Source organism: Glandiceps talaboti, chromosome 1 (assembly GCF_964340395.1).
Source record: "Glandiceps talaboti chromosome 1, keGlaTala1.1, whole genome shotgun sequence".
In the NCBI taxonomy this organism is placed as follows: domain Eukaryota; kingdom Metazoa; phylum Hemichordata; class Enteropneusta; family Spengelidae; genus Glandiceps; species Glandiceps talaboti.
In genome coordinates this window covers 17,723,672-17,749,049 of record NC_135549.1, presented here as the reverse complement: position 1 = coordinate 17,749,049, position 25,378 = coordinate 17,723,672, and the positions used below count along the sequence as shown (strand labels likewise).

At 37.2% G+C, this 25,378-nt stretch overlaps 1 protein-coding gene across 9 annotated transcripts in view; it reads left to right on the top strand.

The window, feature by feature from the left end:
* Positions 1-25,378, top strand: part of LOC144439294 (cadherin EGF LAG seven-pass G-type receptor 2-like) — an 87,114-nt gene that overhangs the window by 4,326 nt on the left and 57,410 nt on the right. For all 9 annotated transcript variants that reach the window (XM_078128636.1, XM_078128613.1, XM_078128598.1 and 6 more), the window contains exons 2-3: positions 2,277-3,041; positions 21,080-21,709. In XM_078128636.1, the coding sequence (XP_077984762.1) occupies positions 2,277-3,041; positions 21,080-21,709 (1,395 nt within the window). The remainder of the gene's footprint in view (positions 1-2,276; positions 3,042-21,079; positions 21,710-25,378) is intronic.

The window sequence follows — 25,378 nt, the reverse complement described above, 5'->3', positions numbered from 1 at the left end:
GACATTCATTTCAACACAGTTTTGTCCACTCTGATGTATAGTTATACAACGCATAGTAAAAAACCCAAAAAAGAAATAGATTGTTTATTACTGGGAGATTTTGCATTGGTAATGAATGATGGCTACAGGCAAAGTGATTAGGGTAAGTCTTCTTGTGGGTGTATTACTATTAGTGTAACTAGCTTAAATGCACTTTGTATTGTCAACATACTGTCCTGCTTTTGTCTGAAGTAACAAATGAAAACAGTCGGCAAGGTCTACAAGGCTGTCTGTCGGAGTAACTGCATTGTGTTATCATTAAGAAGCACCCAAGCGTAATATGACAAAGGTACCCCTCTGTTTCCCTTTCCCTGTCCAGCTGATTGAGTGAGCTGTACAAACAGAATGTAATGTCCCAACCGTTACCCCTATACCTTCCAGTACTAAACAGTTCTAGAAATGGTGTCTGTCCATAAATTGTACATGAACTGTGGCAATGAAAGGTGATTAGCACTTCACTTAATAACAGAATCCTATGAAAACAAAAGATGTCTCATCCTCCCATCAGCTAAATGAAAACAGTGTGCAAACAAAGTGTTTAGCCTCTAGCTGAATGAATGTACTGTAAAAACAAAATGTGATTCTCCTAAAGTAATTTACTGAACTGCGCCGAGTGTCAGTTTGCAGCCCTACAACTTTGGGAATGAGCCAATCAAACAAAGATTCTTTCTCTGTTAGTGTAGGTAACAAAGTACATGCCAGAGATTTTGTAAATGAAATGGTTTCCTGCTCCCCTAGGATTGTTGAAGGGGATGTATGACCACAAATGCCACCTCTTTTCCAGCTGAAAGAGCGATCTTGAGACACAATTATTTTACAAGTAATTCTCCTGCAGTGTAATGAGTAAATATGATAATAAAAAGACCCCCCCCCCCCCCATTACATCCGAGCCAATACTGAGGTGTACAAACCATAGAAAGTATCTGGTGTTGATGTCAAAAGTTGTAGCGGAAATGAGGCTATAACAGATGAGTTAATTGTCACAATCCTGATTTATAGCGATGAGTTGAAATGTTACAAAAGCAAGGAATTCTGTTACACTGACCAGTACACACACATTGCAGCAGCTAGCTAAATGTGACCTAGCTGTGAAATAGTGATACCATTCTAATTAATGTGTAGACTGTTCAGTAACTCTAGAAGTCCTGTATCCATTGAGAACTGTGTAGCTGTCTATGCTAGGCATGTGCATCCAGTAGTACTTGTGCTAATAAATCTTGAATAACAAGCGAAGGCCTAAGTGTAAAGTCTGTAACTACATACCATCAACACACTCCCAAAGTATTTCCCAGAGATGTCGTCTCATATTATGATACACTGTGTAATCGTAGGCTATTAAATCGTAATTCACAGGATGTACTTTATTCCTGTATTGTTTTGTGGACTATACTGATCTCATTATAGCAAAATTATACTTAATTTTTGAGGAAATCAGCAGTTAAGTGAATTATTTTCCCCACTTCTTTACTGAATTATGGAGATAAGTAGTGAGAAGTTAGCAAAGCGCTTTGTATATCAAGATTCCATTTCAGCAGATCAGAGATAACTGAAACTGTTAAGATCAATTGTTGTTTGTAGGAGAGGAAAGGAGACGAGTTCAATAGTTCAATGTAGGATGAAAAAAAACTAAATTCTTTTACAGGGAGAGGGGTTTAGCCATTTTAGTTCTTATCGTACAACTATGATTTTATTAATGTATCTGTTTTTTACCCCAAAAAACAAATATTTCTTTACAAAATGCTATCAAATTGAGAAAGGGAAGAATTTTCGCCATGGCACTAAAATAAAGTAAAGTGTCAACAAAAGAACTATTTTTTCCTCGATACATACTGCACTGGCGTTGTATTCATAGCACTACATACTACTGCTACATACAATGTACTGATTTGCTGTCTGAAACATTTTCAATTTCGGCCAATTTAGTTAGAAAAAGAGAAAGAACAAGGCCCTTTAATAGAAGTTAGAATTAACATGAGGCATGTTCAGGTATAAGTGTCCAACTGGTCAGGAGAAAACACGATTAGAAGTCACGTTAATGCATTATTTGTGCATATTTGATGCCATATTTGAGACTGGGAAAGCAATTTTTTGGATGTTATCATTAGTATATTAAATTGCCTAGAGTGTGAGATGAGACATTATCACATAATTCAAACAAAGCCATAATGTGTGTTAATGTTTATATTTAGATTGATTTTAAACAAATAATTATATGTTTTTGTATTTCTATATTGTAGGTGAAAACAAACAACTCAAATATACATTCCGTGGTGGAAATGACGGCAATGGAGCGTTTGTTATTGATTCATCTTCTGGAGTAATCCGTACAGACCGACGACTGGATCGTGAAGAAATGGCAGTGTACAACTTAGTTGCCTTTGCAACTGACAAGGGCTCGCCAAATCGTCGTACATCTGTAAATATACAGGTCACTGTCAAAGACGTTAATGACAATCCTCCAAACTTTGCCATTTATGGCAACATTGAGGTGTCCATCAATGAGAACAGTCCTATTGGAGCTTTGGTTGACACTATATCAGCCAACGATCCTGATGAAGGAACGAATGCTGTCGTTGCGTACTCAATCGTCGGTGGCGACCAGGAATACTTCGCCCTCGATTACCAAACCGGTCAACTGACAACGATGGCAGAAATGAACTACGAAGAAAGGAATGAATATGAACTCAGAATAAGAGCAACGTCCTCTCCGTTGTTCAGTGATGCTACCGTGATTATCCATGTTATTGACCAAAACGATAACCGACCGGTCATCAACGACTTTGCCATCATCTTCAACAATTTTGAAGACCACTTTCCACAGGAAGAAATCGGATTTGTACCTGCCTATGATCCAGACATAATGGACCAACTGGAGTACAGAATACCCCAAGGAAATGAGGGCAACTTAATTGAGGTCAATAAAACCACTGGTGCTATCCTGCTCAGTCCAAACCTGGATACCACAGTACCAATCAATGGTGAGATGAAAGTCAGTGTTACAGGTCAGTTCATTTCAATACTTTATTGTATTCTTTTCAACCAATTCTTACTACTCATACAATCTTGTCTGTCTTTAAAGTGACTGCAGGGTTAAAGGATCAATCAGTGATCTTAGCTGGAGCAATGTACAGCTGATGTAAAATTTGACTTGATATTTGAAGAATACTAAGATGATTGAATGTCTTGTGAATGTATTGGCCTTCATCAGTGAGAGAGAAAGTTGAGGTCACTCCCTGTACACAAACAGCCATTAAACCATTCCTTCTGGCCTTGGTATATGTTCATAACAGTAGATTACATTCTATCAATAGATCTGAATTTTTTTATTCTGGCCTTTTTGACTCGTAATAATTGGGCATTCATGGCTGCTTTCTGCCAGAATAAACTCACTCAGAGAACGTAATGTCTTACCTTTCTGCTGTGTACTCAGCATTTGCGGTATCTTTTTTGTTACTGTGCAGTTGTTGTTTGAGGTCATTTCATTGTTTGGATATGACCTTGGTTTCAACATGAACTCCAGTTGAGAAGTACTTTTGAAATTTGTGTTTGAAAACCATGACATGTTGTTGTAACAGTCATTAGAAGGAGACAGTGTTTTTGTTGAGGGTGGTAAAGTAAGTAAATTCTACCTAGGTTCCCAAGTCATGATTTCCCAACAAAAAGGTACATGTGTAACGGTAATGTATTGAAAACTATGACAGTTTTTTAAAATTGTACCAGATTCCCCTCCATTTTTTTGTTACCAGGGGGTCCAAAATCATAGTATTACTATTAGTAAAAACATGAGGCGGGGTATCGTGTTGACTCACTGAACATTGCAGATTGTCTGACAGTGAGTCAACACAGGACCCAACACTGATGTTTAAATGTGTCAGTAGTACGAATATACAGTATATATATAAGTTGTGCAGCAGACAATTCACGTCATCTTGTTTGTACCAGTAATATGATTTAGGACTTCTTGGTCAGGTCAATTTTAGATGAAGTTGTGTAAAAAAAAAAAAATCAGTAGTAGTCTTGGATCTGCCATCTTCTTTGAAAGAAAAAAACGTTTTACAATGTCATCAGGGAGGGGATGGATAAGGCAATTTCCAAGCACATTTCTTTATCATGATTTTAGTTGAGAAGATTGTTAGAATTATCTAGGGAGGTTGTTAGTTTTTTACCTTCATGCCGCCCTTGACAAAATTCCTGTAAAATCATTCTGAAAATCATGCTTTTAATGGCCTTTCTGAATAAAAAGTACAAGAGATGAGCCATTTTGTCTCCAAGAAAGCCATGTACATGAAAGATGACAATACAGATAACACTAACGTATGCATCCCATATACTGTAACAAGTACAGTACGTTGTATGATTCATCCACCCTTCTGTTGTCTCATTTCTGAACACATTCTCCAGATATGTCCAAGTGATACCGTACAATATGAAGTTTACCGATACAGTTCGACATTGTGTACATTTTTTTGTATTTTACTTTGTAAAATTTCATTTGTTTGTTATTTGCAAAGTGTTCTTAGCACAGCAGTTGGAAATGAAATTTAGACCAGAAAAAGCTTTATATCGACATGCATGCCCTCCAATCCATTACGATAGTGACCAGAAAAAAAAACACCCAATGGCATGAAATTCATTAATTTTTTAAATTCAGTTGTAGTCTTTACAACTGTTTGTGTTGAAGGTAGTAAGTAGGTACAATGTACCTGAGACCTGTATACGTTGTACATACAGTTGTCTGTGGATTCCTTTCTGAAGGTACACTTCGCTGTGTTAGAGACCTTTGTAAATTGTGTCATGACACATTTCCACATATTCTTTTTGCAATGGTTCTGAAATATTTGCAAGAACACTGAGCAGAGGCTTGTCTTGCATTACACACCAGGATTTCAATTCCAGGCTCTCACATTAGTACAGTAATCTAATCAGTGAAGCCATAAGGTTTTACTGTTATCATGGCAAAAATTCTTTTGTTCTGGACCAAATTTAACGATTTTTCTCTTTCAAATTTTAATCCTAAATTGACATGAGCCTTTAACATTTTGTGCCAAGGAAAGCCATACATGATATCTTACATTGATGTTTTTGTTTGGATTAAATTAAGTAAAAAAAAAACATAAATGAGAAATATTGACATCAGCATTGAATGATTATTTATCCTAACATATAAGACTAAAGTGTACATAGATATGTATATAATATATATATACTAGTATATATATAACCAAGGTATATACACAACCAATTATATTATAATCACCAAATGAAATGGTGTATTGTGGCCTTCTGTTATGCAAATCTTACGTCTCACCCACATTGTAACACAGAGCAAGTATATGTATTTATACATGCCATATATGGAAGTCACATGACCTCACTTCAATTTTGCACATATTATATATTTTTAAATATTTTAAAAAGAAGGATATATTTAGATAGAGGTATAGTAGTAGTGTAAATTTTTATCAGTGTTTGATATGGTGACAACTTGTCAATCAAGCTTTTCACTCCACATTTATTGTTAACTAGATATTTGTAGGGTATGTCAATAATTCACATATTTAAGATGAATGAAAAAGCGTGAGCAGAAATTATTATTCTATTAACATTAACCAGTTGGTTTGTGTTCATTATTAACAGTAATATTGACTCATTGGGAGGTACAGGTAGGCAACCCTGGTATGCCAATAAATATCAAACGCACCTGAGTGTAATTTCATTGCCAAGAATACCATAATATGAACTTGAAATTCCCTTTGTCATGGACTCATTCTTTTTACAAATACACATGTTTAAGCCGTCAAAAAAAACTAAAAATTATCGACATTTTGATTGAGGTAAATTCTATTCTCAGTATCCCCAGTGTGCACTGTTAGCCAGGTGGTCTCCAGAGCTCTTCAATCACTCTTGTCAAACAGATTTTAAAAATCTAGGAACGGTACTAGGAATGAATCACTTGGCCTTCAAATATTGTATTAAAAAGTGAAAGACTAAATATATGTGTTTATTGTTCCCTCACCCAGTATGCAAAAATGAAAGAATTTGTCAGACTAATAACACAGTGGACTTGCTACTGTCAAAAGTGTATACATCTCAGTGTTGGCCTCATTAGTAGAAAATGTCACTCCTAACAGTTGACAGTTATTCAATCATCAAACAAGCCACAAAGGTCACGCGATTGGAGATGCAGTAGAAAGCTGTATTAGCCATTCAAAAAAAAAAAAGACTCTAAAAATCTTCTCTATACGTGTTGTCGTTAGCTTTTCTTGAAGAATGATTGCCTACTTCTCTACTCAATTTTCACTTCGATTTATTTCTTTTCACAATTCCAAGGTAATCAGCTTAGTGATATTGTGTAGAATGCTACTCTATGTTTCTTCTGATCTGCCTATCATTGACAGAATTAGGAAACAGAAGAAGAAAGCAAGAAACTATCAAGAACCTTTTTTTTTTCATCTTTTTTTCTGTAAGTAGGCATCATAAGATTGGATTAAGGAAATATTGTGTAGAATTCTATTCTGTGATGTAATTTGGCTGTCATGATACATGTAGAAACAGAAAGAAAGGGACACTGGAAAGTATTTAGTATTTTTTTCATCTTTTTTTTCCGGTAAGTAGACATCACAAGATGGAATTTTACAAAACATGTAGAATTCTACTCATATGTTGTAATTTGGCTGTCATGATAGATGTAGAAACAGAGAAGAAGCTAAAGAATATCAAGAACTGGGGTTTTTTCCTTCTTTTTTCTGGTTGTTGTTATCGATTTATAAGTAGACGTCACAAGCTGGGATTATCAAAATATTGTGTAGAGAGTCCTACTCTAAGTGTCTCCTAATCTGCCTATCATGATAGATGTAGAAAGAAGAAAATAGAAAGCAGCTAGAAAAATATCACGAACTGTGAGTTTTTTCATCCATTTTATTCTGCAAGTAGACCACAAGCTAGAATTAAAAAAAAAATATTGTGTAGAATTCAGCTCTGTGTTTATCATGATAGAAGGAGAATTGACTAGAAGGCGGCGAAAACTAGAAAATATCAAGATTTTTTTTTTATCCTCTTCTTCTGGTTGTTATTTTGGATTTGTAAGTAGACGTCACAAGCTGGGATTAAGAAAAATGCATGTGTATTGTGTAGAGTAAGCGCCATGTATGAAAATACCACACTGTGAGTATAGGTCAATATGGCAGTTATAGAGAGACAAAATAAATCAAAACCTTGCTTTAATTACAACCATTCACCCATTCTATATTTTCTTAGGTGTTATTCCATTTGCATTGATTTACTTCAAGAAATTAAATCCTTGTATTTGTTAAAATAATGAGCAATATGTACATTGTGAAAAAAAAAAAAATCTGTGCTATTTTAAACACCTTAGTAGATATTTACCAGAGGCCCCTAACAAGTGCAAAATAGAAGTGTTGATTTGGACACTAAAAACCTATAATTTGTAAGGTACTGAGAAGAGCTGAAGAAAGCCCCTCAAGGCCTCTTAATTTATAAAGTGTATGGCTGTAATTTAATGGATTCCAACAAAAAAAAATTTCAGCAACAATTATTGTTGACGAGAAGATGATAAATCATGATGGATAAGCGTTCACTTTATATAATTTGTATTTTCACAAAGGCTGAGCTTTTTTTAGTTGGCGAAATAAATAAACAGTGACTAGCCAAAGCTGTCAAAGTTGGCCCCCAAGCTCAATGACTTCTTATTCAGTGCAGCTTAAATCTACGTCATGATCAAAGTAGCTAGTTACTGAAGAGATTTAATAAGAAGAGATTTGCAAATGAGTCAGCCAAGGTAAACACATAGCCAAGCCTTGCACTGAATTTAATCAGATCTTTCTGTATTGACTTCACATTAAATTATCAAGAATGGATCCGAATGAAACAAAAGATGTCTTATTATTTAAAAAAAAATAAAAATTTAACGGAAATTGAATTAATAGATTCAGTCATAAATTTGCAATGTCAACGTTGTGAATATTGGTGATTGGTATGTGCAGTGTTAGATCAATATTTGACGACTGCCACCAGCATAGTAGACTCTATGAATTCCTATAGAGAGGTTAATAGACCTAAAGTGATATCCCATGCACCAACGATTATTTCAAACTGCTTTATAAATTCATACTATGCATAAATTAAATATATTTATTTTAAAAAACGCAGCGACTACTACATGAAATTTTGGTAAGAAGTAAAATTTGTTGATATCAGTTATTGTAAAAGTCATTGAAATAATTTGTGTTGGAGATTTTGTATTCATAGATTTCGTCTGTTATCATAGGGTTAAAGGTCGGAATGCACCCAATCACAGTGCTTGAAATTATATCCCGATCAAATCATAAACTGAAAGTTAAAACTGTAGAATATGAAAGTGAAAGAATTCCTACTAAATCACCATGTGGTGAAATGTCAAATCACATTGAAAAAGTGTTGAAAGGTCAAGTCACATTAAAAAAGCGTTGAAAGGTCAAATCACATTGACAATATTGAAAGGTCAAAATCACTTTGAATCAGTGTTGAAAGATCAAATCAGAATGAATCAGTATTGTTAGGTCAGATCATGTTGGAAAAGTGTTGAAATGTCAAATCACATTGAATCTAAGGACTGAATGTCAAATCATGGTTAATCATATTGTTATCACATTGAATCATAGTGTTGAAAGGTCAAATGACAGTGAATCAGGATGGAAAGGTCAAATCACATTATAGTGGTGAAAAAGTCAAATATTGAATCATAGAGCTGATAGGTCAAATCATATTGATTCAATAGTGTTGAAAGTCATAGAATCAGTGTTGAAAGGTCAAATCAGATTAAAGCAGGGTTGAAAGGTTAAAGTTCATTCAGTTTGGTACACAATATTTGTCACTGTTATAGGGTGACCCAATTTTTTTTTATTTCTCATTACCTTTTCATAGCAGCTATGGGTCACTCGGTTGGTCAATTTAAAAAATAAAAGTTTAAAAAAATCAGTCATGTTTCTCTGCCTCTCCATTTCCTCCTTTCTGACTTTTCATTGAATTCCTGGTGACAGACCCTTTCTCAGCTCCTATTCACAATATGTATGTTCTCAGCACAACTGTAAACCATCCTGAAAGAAATGCTCTATTTGTGAACAAGTGTCGCCGCCGCCACCATGGCTGTAGATGGCAATGGCATTCACAGTCAAGACACTTGCTTATTCTTGCCAGACAGGGCTGATACAAAAATGTAGATAGAATCAGAACGAGGAGGAAACAGCGAGGCAGAGAACATGAAGATGGTTTTTTAGTTGATTGACCGAGCAACTCATAGCTGCTATGAAAATAGGGTGCTGTTACACAAAATATTAGAGGCATGCCAAAAATATTTTTTAATATTTTATTTTAATGTCGGAGCTGAAAATTTGAGTCGGTCAAAAGTAATGAGAAACAGAAAATAAATAAGGTCACCCATATTTGTTCTACAGCCAGACTGTTGACATGTAAACCAGAAAGGTGTAAAATATCAAAAGTCTACATTGGTATATCTTTAATTCCTTACGTGGTTAAACAGAAACACAACAAATCATTTGGAGCAAAAGAAAGCGAAAAAATGTAACACTTTTAGTGATTTGAATAGTTTCCTTTAGAGGATGACGTAAATTGTATTTTTCATAGTAGAAACTGTACATGCAGGAATAGTTGAATACAATATAAAAAAAAACTGAATTCAAAAGGTTTTGAGAGTAAAGAATGTAAAGCCATACGAAATATTTCATAAATGTGTACAGAAGGCAAGATGGCAGCAAACTACTAATGGAGTATGTTAACCTCTGGCAGTGTCGTTATTGGATACCATTTTTGGGCTGTATGGCTTATTAGCACATTGCGTGCAAGACTTTGTCTGCTGAGTTCACTTCAAATGCAGTTATGATAGTTTCCATTCATACGTCTGAGATGTGATGTGATGAATAAATTAATGTTCTTTTTAAGGCTTCCTAATGGCATTTAATGAGTAATAGTACATTTTTAATACGGACAATGAGTTGTCATGTAATCCACAAAGACGAATAAAAAAATTTCTTGATTTTATCAGCCATACATACTCAAATCTTTATTGGAGTAATTCACAATTATTTTGCCTGGCCATAAAAATGACATTTAATGGATAATATGAGAATAACAAGCAATATGGCGGTAGGTAGTGAAAGAAAAAAAAAACGTCTGTCTGTATTATCCAGTCATAACATGGTGGATCTAGCATCCACTCTTTTGCTGTAAATATGTCAAGATACGAAATGTGAAACTAGAAACAGTTTGGTTTTCATGGTAATTTTGCTAGGACCTCAGATGGCAAATCTTGAACTCGATTTTGGCAATCACGTTGATGTAAGCCGCTGTAAATCAGAACTGAGACATGTAATGCCTGCTGGTTAGTGACGAGTGTCTGTATTCCTAGTCAGATGACCTCCACAACTAAATCTCAATTTCATACACAGTTGTAAGTCACAGCAAGCACTTTCCGTTAATGACTCAAAATCGGTTTTCTTTTCTTTCATTCCCCCCCCCCCTCCCCAAGTCTAGCAGTTTATGATGATGAATGTTGACCAGTGGCAGAGATATGTGTATTGAAAATGTGTCTATTATTGCTATCACTTTTTTGAGAGAAACTCACATAACTTGAGGGGCCTTATCACTTCAAGTTGCAGACAAGTCTGACAAGACTATTGTGTTGCGAGTATTTTCTGCTGAATAAAGAAAATATTACAGTGTACACAGTGTCAGATAATTATGGTGTGCAAGCTAAGGTTTTTGAAATACGGTGAAAATAACGGATAGTATAGATTTGGAATAAATTTGTAGTATCAAAGAAATGAAGACAATGTCAAGCATGACCATAAAACTGAATGGCCAGAGATTGCGGTTTTGCTTGAGTCACCGTTCTTTAAATACGCAGAATAGTAAGACGAAAAATGTACAAAATTTAGGAAGAAATCATCATTTGAACATACAAGTGAATGTTTTTGTTGTTTTCCGATGTACTCTCTCTCTCTCCTTTACTTCTGGAAGTGTGGTTATAGAGCTTACCACATGCACTAGTGCAGATACCCTATGTGCATACTGGCACTGCAGTATTGCATTGGGTCTGTCAGGTTAGTTGGACAAGGGTGTAAAAGTTGTAGTTTATTCAGTCCCTTGAAAAAAGGGTAAAGTCGCTTATTATAAATGAAAATTCTTTAACAGGGTGGAGGCCGGGGGGGGGGGGGGGGGGGGGGGGGGGGTGGAGGTAAAATAATTGCAAACAAACTACTCGACAATTACTTGTGAGAAGAGCCAAAAAAGGGTTACTAGTGCAACCCTAACTAATGTTATACTGCTAAGTTATCTATGGTTATTGATGTTACAAAGGGATTGTTGTCATTCAGATGTACTGTGTTTGTCTATCAGGTTAGTCAGGTCAAAGGTCAAACAGATTCTGGCAATATGTTACATGCTGTTTATCTACTTCTTACTTCAAAGAGAAAACAGGAGTATCCTGAAGATGATAAATACCACCACTGGTTGTAAAGTTTATAGTTTGGTCAATGCAGTCAGTTTGTGTTCAAGAATGAAACTGATCTTTCACCGTAATTCCTCGAGTGTGCTGCCTAAGCCAATTTGATGTGCCACTGATCGACGCACACAATTTCTAAGTGACACACCAAAATTTGTGTTCCCCTATCTGTTACTATGTGTTGACTTACATAAATGCCAGTTTTTATCATTTTGACTCACAACAACAACATTTGGCTATCATTAGAAGACACACTGCTAGGAATCGTGATGTTGAATTTGATGCAGTTATAATTTGGTTGGTCACTGGATTCCACATTTAATATTTTAGTCAGTGGCTAAGTTCAAATTAGACCTATTAGATTACATGTATTGACTGTAGCAAAGGTCAGCAATGTTGTTTGTCAGTGTCAATCTTCAACATAGGCTATCATATAGTCATTTGTCTTTTAGTTCAAATGCGGTTATCATGGTCTGTGGCTTCATGTCAGTTAGTCTAGTGCTATACATAGTATCAAATCTTAAAGATAGATCTTGAGATTTGATGGCATGGATAGCACTAGACTACATTTAAGTTTGTACCAGACTGTTATGAACAGTAGCAGAGTACCAGACAGTATTCAAATTCAACGTCCAGTTAGATTATCATAGTCACTGATAAAGTTCAAATCTGGTTAGAAGCATGGTCATTGTCAATATGCCAACGCTGTTACTATGGTTAGTAGCGAGGTCAACAACACTCAAAATTACATCCATTCCATATCAAGAATTACACAAACAAAAGAAAAGTCTGTCATTTTTAACCAACCAATGTTCTTCATAGAATGTTCATATGGAATCAGTTTAAGCCTAATAAAAAAAAATTGTGTGGTTCCAATTACATTCAATTTTAGAATAGGTGGGGTAGGTTGATTTTTTATTTTATTTTATTTTATTTTTTTTCTGTGTGAGTGTCTAGTTCAGGTTTTCTGTTCTTTTCCACATGGTCTCTGTGTTGTTTATTTCATCCTATCAGATGTACAGCCATTACAGATTGGAAGAACAGTTTTATTTTGTCTTTTTAAGTTGATGTCAGTTTCCACGTCCACTATTTCTCGTGATACTTAACAATTTTTGCGATTTAATTATTTTTTTCTCAAATACATAAAAAAAAGTTTAGGAATGGCAGTGAAAAACTAGGTGGAGTTGGGTAACTGGAACCAAACAATTATTTTTTTAGGCCTAAAGTACATGTTTTAGAATAAAAATATCCACCGTGTGTCATGGTAGATTTAAATCAAAATAAAATATAATGAAAATATCGATAGTATGTTGAGGTAGACTGAGAATCAGTGTTTAAAAGTATCACACTACAAATATATTATGAGTACTTCTTTGTCCTCACTCACACATTTTTCTGAATTCTCACAATAGAAAGCCTAGTATCACATACAGGGTTATACAGGTCATATTTTGACTGTCAACCAGTCCCGTTAGTCTGCATCTACATGTATTTCTTTTGAGGCCAGCTCACTTCATTTGCATATCAGAAACTGCCTTTGTTATCCAAGTTGAAGCATGAATGACGCAGCATTGGAATTCTGTAGTTGTAAAAAAGATATCGTAAATTGTCCCCTCACTAAGGACACCGAAAAGATAACATCAGACAAGCACAATAAGCTGGTTAATACAAATGATATTATAAGGTCTCTTTACTATGGCTGTTTGTAATTTGTAGTCACTTGTATCCCGTTACCCAATCAAATTCAAACAAACTGGTGTTGGCTCTTCTAAGCTGAGCTCACCTTGGAATAAGGGACACTCAGCTGCTGACCTGACCTGACCTTGAAATAATTGTATTAACCAATTTGATAACAGTGTTTGCTTTAGGCTTGAGAAACCCTGTACTAGAGGAGGGGGAAATTTATTCAAAGTAGATTTCTCTAATATGTCAACTGAACTCATGTAACATTTAATGCATTATTACAACAAGGTGGAAATAATGTATGCACACACACAACACACACACACACACACACACACACACACACACACACACACACACACACACACACACACACATACACACACACACACACATACACATACATACAGACAGACAGACAGACACGCATACACATACATACACATACATACATACATACACACACACACACACACACACACACGTATAAAAAAAAATTTAGGGATGGCAGTGAAAAGCTAGGTGGAGTTGGGTAACTGGAACCAAACAGTTATTTTTTTAGGCCTAAAGTACATGTATTAGAATAAAAATATCCACCGTGTCAGGGTAGATTTAAATCAAAATAAAATATAATGAAAATATCGATAGTATGTTGTCATGTTGAGGTAGACTGAGAATCAGTGTTTAAAAGTATCACACTACAAATATATTAAGAGTACTTCTTTGTCCTCACTCACACATTTTTCTGAATTCTCACAATAGAAAGCCTAGTACAGACAGACACGCATATATACACACACACACACACAACACACACACACACACACACACACACACACACACACACACACAAACAAACACAAAAATGCACAGGAACACACAAACACACTTACAGTGTACCCCATCCATACATAGAAATGGTTCAAGTCCAATTCTAACTTTATAAAGCTAATATTACTGAATTTGAGTTTGAAACTGGTTTAAATTTATCAAAACCATGGTGTGACATGTGCCCTGCCTATTCCATTACATTACTATTCATGAGCAGTACATGAATATTAATTAGGGGTTGGGTTATTCATTATCCTTGGCTTGTAACTTTAGTGTACCACATGTAGCAATAAAGAATGTAGTGTTTTGAGTATACTCTACGACTCTGGTTATCTTTCCTTACCCACTACGCCAAACACCGGTCAACTCGCTACCAAGACCAGGATTAAGAACTTGATAAGGTTACATTGGTGATCAGCGCTGGGATTTTTTCATGAAAGACGGACTTTTCATGGAATTGTGAAGAAACCAGAGTGAGTACACTCTACGGACAAAACTGAACTTTGCTACAGAAACTAAGAAATCCAACGGAGTCAGTAGATACTTCAGAAGGAAGTGCTGTAAATTGGATGAAAACAAAGAACTTGGTGATCCTGAAAATTAACTGCTGTTTGCTGAGAAACTCGGTGGAGTTTGGTCTGCAGTCAAGAGGTGGAGTTTAATACAGTACTGTGTGGAATTCTGGTGTGAGCTTATACACGTGGTAAAGTCACAGAAGCCGGAGGCTGTATTTGAAACTCATCTAAAGCTGAGACACAGTGGAACAGTAGTGGAAGACCATTGAAGGGCGTTCAATCTTTGGGATAGTACAACACATGTGGGGTTTGCTATCTGGAACCATTGAAAGAAGACTTCATCGTCAGAGGGAAATAGTTATCCAAGGTGCAACGTGTGATAAAGGACTTGCTCAGAGGCTGCAGTTGAGAGGACTTAATCTTGATTAGGTGGACTAACTGTGAACTTTTGGAGAGCTGAAGAACTTTATCGTGAGAACTCTGTGTATTTATTCATATAACATTGTTATTTGAATTTTCTGAGATTTTTTTTTCTTCCTTTCCTTTCATTTCTGTGTGTGAATTTTTACTTTGGAAAGCTTTGAATTGGACCGTATCCGGTGAGTCCATAAGCCAAACCCAAGTAAGTACACAAAGTTACATAAGCTAAGCGGAAAAAACATCTCAGTGACAAGCAGTTAACAGAGTTGCTATCTATAGGTGTATGTTGGTACAACATATTAATGGGATTAGTGTAAGCAAAACATCCTCATTTAAGTGAAATAATATATGTAAAGATCTGGGTGTGACAGTAGGGTGATACTGTTGCTGAGGGTGAGTCTATTTTATCAAATCTGTGGAGATTGGATAAAACTTACAGTGGGTGATACCATGTGATCTAAGCATGGTGAAGCCAAGTGTAGCACAGCATGGGACATACATACCCAATTCATACACTCCTGTTTGCTTTGGTCCACAGGAACCAGTGATAGTACCAATGGCTATCATTGACCTTAAATGCGAGGCATTTTCTGGACCATTGCGAGTCGGTGTGCGTGAGGGCTTACCCTATGATATTTTGCTGGGTAATGAAACTATGAAGTCGAAGGGAAGCCAAAATGCAGCATGGACTTTAGTTGTCACCAGGCGGCAACAGAAAGCCATTGACGAAAGGAGGCTAAAGTAAAAGAGAGTGAACTAGCCTCTGGTGTTAAGGCAACACCAGTAGGGGAACTAGTTGCTCCGCTGACTAGTCATAGTATAGGTACCAGTGATGAATGCATAAGGAGTAAGAGGGAGGTTGAAGGTGAAAAACCGACAACTACTGATGTGTCTGATGGTGAGCGGGAGAGGGTGTCACTGGAGGGCATAGGTACTGTGGTAAAAGGTAGTGATGACGCCCAGAAGGAGGCTGATATCACACAGTTAGGTCCGGACCAGCTGAGAGAAATACAGCTGATAGATCCGACTTTGGCTAAGGTTAGGGATAATGTTGTACCAGAGGAACAAATCGATCGTCATAAAGCCTGTTTCTTCTGGAAGGATAAACTCCTTTATAGGAAATGGAAACCAAAACAACGGACAGAAAATGTAATACAAATAGTAGTACCCTTACAATGTCGAAAACTTTTGCTAAGAATGGCACATGACATCCCTATGTCAGGGCATCTTGGTATTGAAAAGACAAAGAAGCGGTTACTACAACATTACTACTGGCCTGGTATATTTAAGGAGGCTTCACACCACTGTCGCACATGTGGGCCTTGTCAAAAGTCCGCACGACGGTTGGCCTCTGAGAAAGCACCATTGGTTCCCATGCCTATTGTGGAAACTCCCTTCCAGCGGCTTGCAATGGATATTGTAGGACCGCTACCAAGGAGCAGTCGGGGGAACAAATTCATATTAGTTCTCTGTGACTATGCAACAAGGTATCCTGATGCCTTGCCAATCCCAAACATGGAAGCAGAGACGGTGGCAGATCAACTGATAGAGGTATTCAGTCGGTTTGGCATACCAGAGGAGATATTGAGTGATCAAGGCACCAATTTTTTGTCGAAATTGGTGACGGATCTATGTGCAAAGTTGCGCATACACAAACTCAAAACTACACCATTCCACCCACAGTGTAACGGGCTGGTGGAAAATTTCAATGGCACATTGAAAAGTATGCTCCGTCGATATGTGGCTGATGATCCGAAGGATTGGGATCAATACCTGCCTTATCTCTTGTTTGCATACAGGGAGGTTCCGCAGGACAGCACAGGATTTTCACCCTTTGAACTACTTTATGGTCGGAATGTTCGGGGGCCACTTGCTGTGTTAAAGGAGCAGTGGACAGGAGAATGTCCAGAAGAGGAGAATTTAGCCCAGTATGTAATTACCATGAGGGACAGGCTAGCAAAAATGTCAGAGGAGGTGGTACAGAATATGAAGAGGGCACAGGATCGACAGAAACGTTGGTATGACAAGACTGCAAGAGACAGATCCTTTGAGATAGGGGATAAAGTTCTTGTCCTGTTGCCATCCTCCTCACATAAGCTACAGGCACAGTGGCAAGGTCCCTTTAAAGTAATCAGGAAGGTTACTGATGTAGACTATGAGGTAGAGAGAGGTGGTCGTAGAAAACCAAAGAGAACCTACCACGTTAACATGCTCAGGGCATGGAATGACAGAGTGGAGTCAGTCTGCCATGTCAATACGGTATCGATAGCCGATCAGGATGATGAGACTGATCAGTCGATGTGCTATGTCCCTGTGCAGAGTGGTGAAACATGGCAAAATGTGGAGTTGGCAGACTCTCTAATTCCTGAGCAACGTACAGAGTTGTTGCGTATGCTCAAGGAGTTCAGTGACGTACTGACTGATGTACCAGGGTGTACAGATCAAGTAGTACATGATATACAGGTTACTGATCCGACTCCTATTCGCCAACGGCCTTACCGACTACCTCAGGCAGTCCAAGAAACGGTAAAGGAGGAATTGGATAAAATGCTGAAAGCAGGCATTATTAGAGAGTCTAAAAGTCCATGGGCATCTCCGATTGTGTTAGTAAAGAAAAAGGATGGTACGATGAGATTCTGTGTAGACTATCGGAAACTCAATAGTGTCACAGTATTTGACGCGTACCCGATGCCCAGGGTCGATGACCTGTTGGAAAAGGTTGGGGGATCAAAGTATATCTCAACCATAGATCTCACAAAAGGGTATTGGCAAATTCCACTGAGTAAGAGTGCTCAGGAGAAATCTGCCTTCGTAACCCCATATGGGTTGTATGAGTTCACAGTCATGCCCTTTGGAATGAAGAATGCACCAGCCACTTTTCAGAGACTGATGAATAAGTTGCTGGACCAACCTCGTGAAGAGGCATATATTGATGATATGTCCCCTCATGATCCAACATGGGAAGACCATATAAAACACCTACGTAGCCTATTTGGGAGATTACGTAAAGCAAGACTGACAGCTAAGCCGTCTAAGTGTTTTATAGGGGGATCCCAAGCATCCTTTATAGGACATAAGGCCGGGAATGGCCTGATAAAGCCAATGGAAGACAAGGTTAAGGCGGTGGCGGAATTCCCTAAACCGGAAACAAAACAAGATGTTAAATCATTTCTAGGTTTGGCAGGATACTACCGCAAGTTTATCGCAAACTTCTCTTCTATTGCATACCCTTTGACTGAATTGACTCGTAAAGGGAAAGCAACCGTTGTCGTGTGGACGCAAGTATGTGAAGAAGCCTTCGTTAAATTGAAAGAATGTCTGGCTTCATCACCAGTCTTGCGTGTGCCTGACTATGATCGACCCTTCATAGTTCAGACGGATGCATCTGACTATGGTATTGGGGCCGTGCTATGTCAAATAGATATTCAGGGGGAAGAACATCCGGTTCAGTACATAAGCAGGAAACTCCTTCCCCGTGAAATAAACTACCCCACAATAGAGAAAGAATGCTTAGCTATTGTTTGGGCTGTGGAAACTCTGAGACCATATCTGTATGGAAGAGAATTCACAGTACAAACCGACCACAATCCACTAACCTGGTTAGGTAGTATCGCAGGTAAAAATCGCAGGTTAGTACGTTGGAGCCTTGTCCTGCAAGAGTATCAGTTCACCATAGAGCATAAGCGGGGAATTGATAACGGGAATGCTGATGCACTATCCAGGGCATGGCATGAGTTATGTGAGATAGAGTGCGAGTAGTTAGCATGTGTGAGGTTGAGCAGGCTATGATACAATAGTACAATCTTACCACTGGGTGTATTTTGGCGAAACATTAGAGTGACCCTGTGTACACTCAGATCTATATTATCCTGCTTGACCAACATGGAATAGCAGTAGTGTAATTTGGGTTACTGCCTTTATGATGAAGAACCCAGTTTTCATCAAAAGAAGGGGGGAGGTATGTGACATGTGCCCTGCCTATTCCATTACATTACTATTCATGAGCAGTACATGAATATTAATTAGGGGTTGGGTTATTCATTATCCTTGGCTTGTAACTTTAGTGTACCACATGTAGCAATAAAGAATGTAGTGTTTTGAGTATACTCTACGACTCTGGTTATCTTTCCTTACCCACTACGCCAAACACCGGTCAACTCGCTACCAAGACCAGGATTAAGAACTTGATAAGGTTACACATGGTGTGTACTGATGACTGGATTGATTCTTGAATAGCTATGTGTACTTGTAGCTACTGTTGAAATAAAATAATTTGATATTTGCCTTTGGGATAACACCGAGTTTCAGCTCAGCTGAGTGCACCAAAGATAACAGTCATCACATCACAGTGTACTATAACCTGTATCTTTACCAGTACCCCCTAGACACTAGTGACTGATTAGAATCCATGGTGCTGTAGGTTGTGATTTGTTGCTGTTGTTACCCAAACCCAATTATAGTGAGCCGTTACCCTTTTGTTCAGTGTCCCAGCTAAGCTTACCTGGGGGCATATGCAAAAACTGTTTGACAGATCACAGTGTTTTTGCTCAGGTCCCGGCTTACAAGCCCACTAACAGAGAATTACTTTGCCATTAGTTTTGACATCTTCTGCCACAGTTTGTTAAAGCAAAACTGTTTAAAAATGGGAATGAAATTTTTCAAATCATATGATAGACAGTGGAGAAGAAACTGTTTATGGTCAAATTTGCATGTACTTGTGGAACAAAAACACTTGAAAAGTAGCGCCACATTCACAGCCCCCTACTTGACATATGTCAAAGGCATACCCCCCTTTAGCCATACCACTCTAGTACTTGTGTTTAGCATTGACTTCCATTCTTTAATATCTGAAAATGATGTATAAACAGACTACAGGCAATCGCAGTATGTCCAAACTAGCCAATTAGACTAAAAAACTATGTGTACCAGAATGCCTATCTTGCTGTAAGTGTCATCCACAAGTTTGACCCTGTTAATAACAAGACCAACTGTAGTGTCTATTTTTATATAGAGTTCAAAGGTCACTAAAGCCCTTGGGGATGTGAAAAAGCAAAGTATTCAATGGGTGCATTGATAAAGCATTTTAGTTAACCTGCCTTTGAAGTGTTATCATGTGGAAAGCTACCGCATGGGTTTGTAGAAATATGTACCTGTAGATTTTGATATTTGTAATAGATACTTCAAGACACACCTAGGCAGTATTTAGTACATGCCTTCATGTGTTGTTAACCTAATAATAATGTCGACCCTTGACCCTTGACCCCTGTCAATAATTCTACTTTTTTTCCTGATATGTCCACTTGTACTATTCCGGTGGTTGTAAGGTCCTTTGTTGGCTAGATACCTATACTGCACTTAAAAAATGTTGTCAGTATTGTTAGACATATCAATATGTATGAAAAATTCAAACGTACTGTACAGATTTTAATATTGTATATGAATACTGTATTTTACTAACCCTGGTGGATTTATTTATTTATCTACTATCTTTATTACAACATGAGGCATAGTTTTCTTTGAAATGATTGAGTACGGATATGGTTAAAGTATGTGTTAAAATATCTCGGTTTTAGGGTATTACACAGTAGCTAATTTGTATAATGCTGTACTACATGTATGCTGTGCTGTGCAGTGGTGTACTGAGCTGTCTATTGTGCTGTGCTGTACTGTGCTGTATTTTACTGTGCTGTACTGTCTATGCTGTACTGCACTACGCACTGTGGTGCTGTATTGTACTGTACATGCATTGTATAATTTGTATTGTATTGTACTGTAGTGTAGTGTACTGTGCTGTGCTATATTGTACTGTACTGTGCTGTGGTACTGTACATGCGTTGTGGTACATGCATTGTATTGCATTATACTGTACCATACTGTACTCTCTTTTTGACACCTACATGTACATGTACTATAGTACCAAATGTTTAGAAATACTTACCCTAAAGTGTATTTCTAGTTCCCCCAGTTTAATGAAATGATTTGAAGTAATTGCACCAAGTACATGTATTGTAAAGAGGACCTTATCTACAATCTAATCCCGGTTTGTCTTTTTGTTTGTTATTATCCTATGTAGATAACATAAACCAAGAAGACGCAGTGCTGATGCTGAATGTCACCATGGTAACAGAGGACATGCTGTTCAACAGTGTTACCGTGCGTCTAGCTGACATCACCCAGGAAGAGTTCTTGTCACCGATGTATGGCAAATTTGTGGCAGCGCTAGCTCAGATCGTCCCATGTGACAAAAAACATGTGTATCTCTTCAATGTACAAGATGATGAAGTCGACCAAGGCCATATCCTTAACATTTCATTTTCTGCCTCATCTCTTGACGGTAACTTCTATACATCTAAGTATCTGCAGCAACGAGTTTATCTAAACCGAGCAACGCTGAGTAGGATTTCTGAATCAACTGTGCTGCCGTTTGATGATAATCTGTGTCTGGTTGAGCCATGTGCAAACAACGAGGAGTGTCAATCAATCCTTGCATTCGGCGAAACGTCAGGATTTGTGCAATCACAGACCGTCCTCTTCAGACCCGTACATCCAGTCAATCAGTACCGCTGTGTCTGTCCTGTAGGCTTCTCCGGTAATTTCTGTATAACAGAAATCAACCAGTGCTATTCTAATCCATGTCAAAATGGTGGACAATGTCTGAGAACTGGTCGCGGCTACACTTGTATATGTCCAGACGGATTCACAGGTAAGAACCTTCCCTCCCAAACAAAAATCTCCCTGCAAAACAAAACAAAAATGATTCATTGGTTCCTTTATGTCTACACTTTGTAGTGATGTTCATAGCTTTGGAAAACTTGTCTGTGAGTGTGAATACATACATGGAAACATATCTGGGTTCTTGATTTATCACATTAAGTTAGGGTGTGTGCTGGACCTCCTATGTTCCTAGTTATTCACACAAATTGAATATGCCTGTCTGCATATATGTATACGTACTAACTTTCCACCATATGCCTTGTGATTACTGACTAACACACAAGACCATTGACATTAACATTCGCCTCAGGTCAAGAATAAATAAAAGGGCTGAGCTTCATTGAATTTCCAATTTGATTCCTGGCACACCTCATTTCCTGCCTCTACCATCTTTATTGTCGTATACAAGTCAAATATTCCATGGATTTCAATTTAACTGTAATCCTATCCCATGGAACCTATCATCACCAGATAAAGTCTGCTCTGACCAGTATTGTTTAAAATGTACATACACTAACAGACAAAAATCGGGTTATCAAATATTTGTGTGTGTGGCAACTCTGAATGACCTCAGTTTGACCTCATTAGCATAAAGTCTGGCAACTCTGAACTACTGTTCCAGAGTGAAATATAGAGGTTCAGGTGAAAGGGCGGTAAGTTCTGATCTGGTGTAACTGAAGCTAATTTCATGTTAAGTAGGCTGGTGCAAATGTGAGTCATTCATTGTGACCTCAGTTTGACCTCATTAGCATAAAGTCTGTGCCCCCTCTTTGACCTAATTAGTATCCTCAGAGAGTCTATGGAGAGCCAAGCATGTCCTGATGTTCACGAAATTCAGTTTGTGTCCCCATGACACAAGTCTAGGTGAAGAATATTCAGTTGTCAGAAGTCATGCTTAAGTGTTTTATGCCAATTAAATTTTGTCTTTTGTTTTATATAATGTAAAGGAAAATACAAAATGTGCTTCTGGAATGCGAACATAATGGTTGCCATTATGAATTTGTTAAATCCCAAAAAGAGATATCCAGAAATTTTTGAATTTCTGCAAATTTGTTCTTATTTTGGAAAACAAAATCAAAAACGTCAAACCTGCAAAATATGAGACACCATTGTAAATGTAATTGAAGCTGGTAAATTTAAATTATTTGTATGTACAACTTGGATATGGCTAATGGGGAATTTTTCAAGGTTGGACACTGCAGTGTACAAGTCTAGCCCAGCAGGCTGTGTGTTATTGTTGATGTATAATCAAGTTTACACAGTAGTAGTGGATGTAGGAAGTCCCTGGAAATCTATCTGTTAATAATTCTATCTCATCAACACCATTTCAATCATGGCTGTGTGGCAGACAATTTAAAGTCTGAATGGAAATGTCTGTGAATAACACAGTTATTGGCAACATTCCAACATAGATTAATTTTTCAAGTTTTTTTTTCAGTCCAAAGTGCATTTCATGTTGGTAACGTATTGTTTGGACATTAAGCAAAGTACCGACAATACAGAAATATAAAAAGCCTAAAGTTCATCAGGTAGGGAAATGTGAAATGTAGTACAGGTGATAGTTATTAGTTAGTTTTCTCACTAGAAAGAGGTATCACACGGTGATGAAATAGAAAGGTGTTAAACATGCTGTTCACTATAGAGAAATGTTTAATGCAAACACAGCAAATAAGGAAATGATAAATACAATGTTGCCGACAGAAAAAACGTTTAACAATGACGTGGAAAATGGACAGATGTTATATGAACTAAAAGATTGGGATATGTCAAACACGGCACCGATAGAGAAATGTTCAATACAGTACTTGCAAATAAATGGCAGATAGAAAATTTTTTTATATTTGTAAGCTCTAAAAATTTGTAAGTTTGGAGATACTGTAATTTCTTATTTTGGATCGTGTATGCTAACTAGACTTTGTCAAATACTGCACATACAGAAATGTTATATTTTGTTAGATGTGCTGCGAGTGATACAAAAAAGGTTAAACCGAGCAGAAAATAGGGAATTAGACAAACTTAGTACAGAAGATAAGAGAAATGTGAAAGACAGCTCAGTTTTGATGTGAAATGACACCCACATTGCCCGAGATACCTACTAAGTGATTATCTGTCAGTTGGATGGTGGAGAGAACACAAGACGGATGTTCAAGACATAAGCACAACACAACAAAATGAGAAATGAAACTCATATGTCAAGACTTTTTTACAAAACTGAAACTGTTTCCTTTTTCATGAACTGATGATGCTTAATGAGCAAATATGGTGACTAATAAATGGCGAAAATTGTGAGATCGGTTGTAAACATTTACCGAGTAAATGTCAGATCTGTTTAGAATAAATCAATGTGAAAAGTTCATTTCATGCTAGTTATCATCCAAGGAGATTAAGTCATGCAGTCATCCATTAGAGGCAAGATACGACTGCCAAATCTCAAGTATAGCTACATTACTGGCACCAGCGTATTAGCCATGTCGATGAAGAAATATCCTCTGTTCAAAGTAGAGAATTGGAAATCCGGTAGTGAATAGATACTCTAATAAGGTTCGTGGATAGCTTGGAAAGATATCAGTCAGAGGGAATCTAAAGTAGCTAGCACAGACACAAGTACTACTGGGTAGCAGTGAGGAACAGAGAAGAATATTTCTTACTGTTTGTATAATGCTAAGCAAGGAGCATAAAATGCATAGATTTTGACAAGCAACAAATATGCTTTCGATGAAGATTTCTTGCATTGAAAAGCCTAGAAAGATGTCAGCCAATAAGAGTCTAAAGTAGCAGAGATACGAATGCTGTATTGTGGAACACATAGAGAAGAATATTTCACATCTTTTTGTAACATTTAAGTACTGTATTTTAAGCTCAGATCTTGACAAGTAAGAAATATACTATTGAATTTGATATGATTCATTATATTTGAAATCTTGGAAAGATGTCGGCAAATACGGAGATAAGACACCAGTAGGTAAAGTAGAGTAGGATATTTCATACTATTTGTGTAACTCTTATACTAAGGAGAATAGAATACTTGGATTTGACAGGCAGGATGAGAAATATGCCATTTGTAAAAATTCTTGATATTTGAAAGCTTAGGAAGATGTCGGCCAGTAAGAATCTAAGTAACTCAAACACTAGTAGTAGTAAGGGAACGAAAGGAGGATATTTTTAGCACTAGTGTATTAAAGCCAGCAAGGAAAACATACTTCGATTTGACAAGTGAGAAATTTACTACGGTACTTATTGCAAGTCTTAGGATATCGGATATGCCTCATGGAAAAATGTACACTCACTAAAGACTGAATATTGGATACAAGTTGGGAGAAGTCACTGCTATCAAGACTGAGAACAGACTCTCATTGGTATGCCATTTGTAAGATATACCCTCCGGCAAACAGTTCACTTTTGACATGAATCATGACAGCTAGGAATTGCCCTTGTGGATGGACACTAAAGAATAAACCAACTAATGACAGTGTAGTCTTCATTAACCGATGACTTCAGAATGAAAGGGGTTGTATGTACAGTTGTTGTTGTAGTACATGTACCTCAGAATCTGTAGCAGAAATCGGCTGTACCTGAAACGATATTAAAATATTTAAGTGAGTTCTGTAGTGTACTTTGCAGGTACAGTTGTACCTCGTATCGTAAAAGATCACTTTAG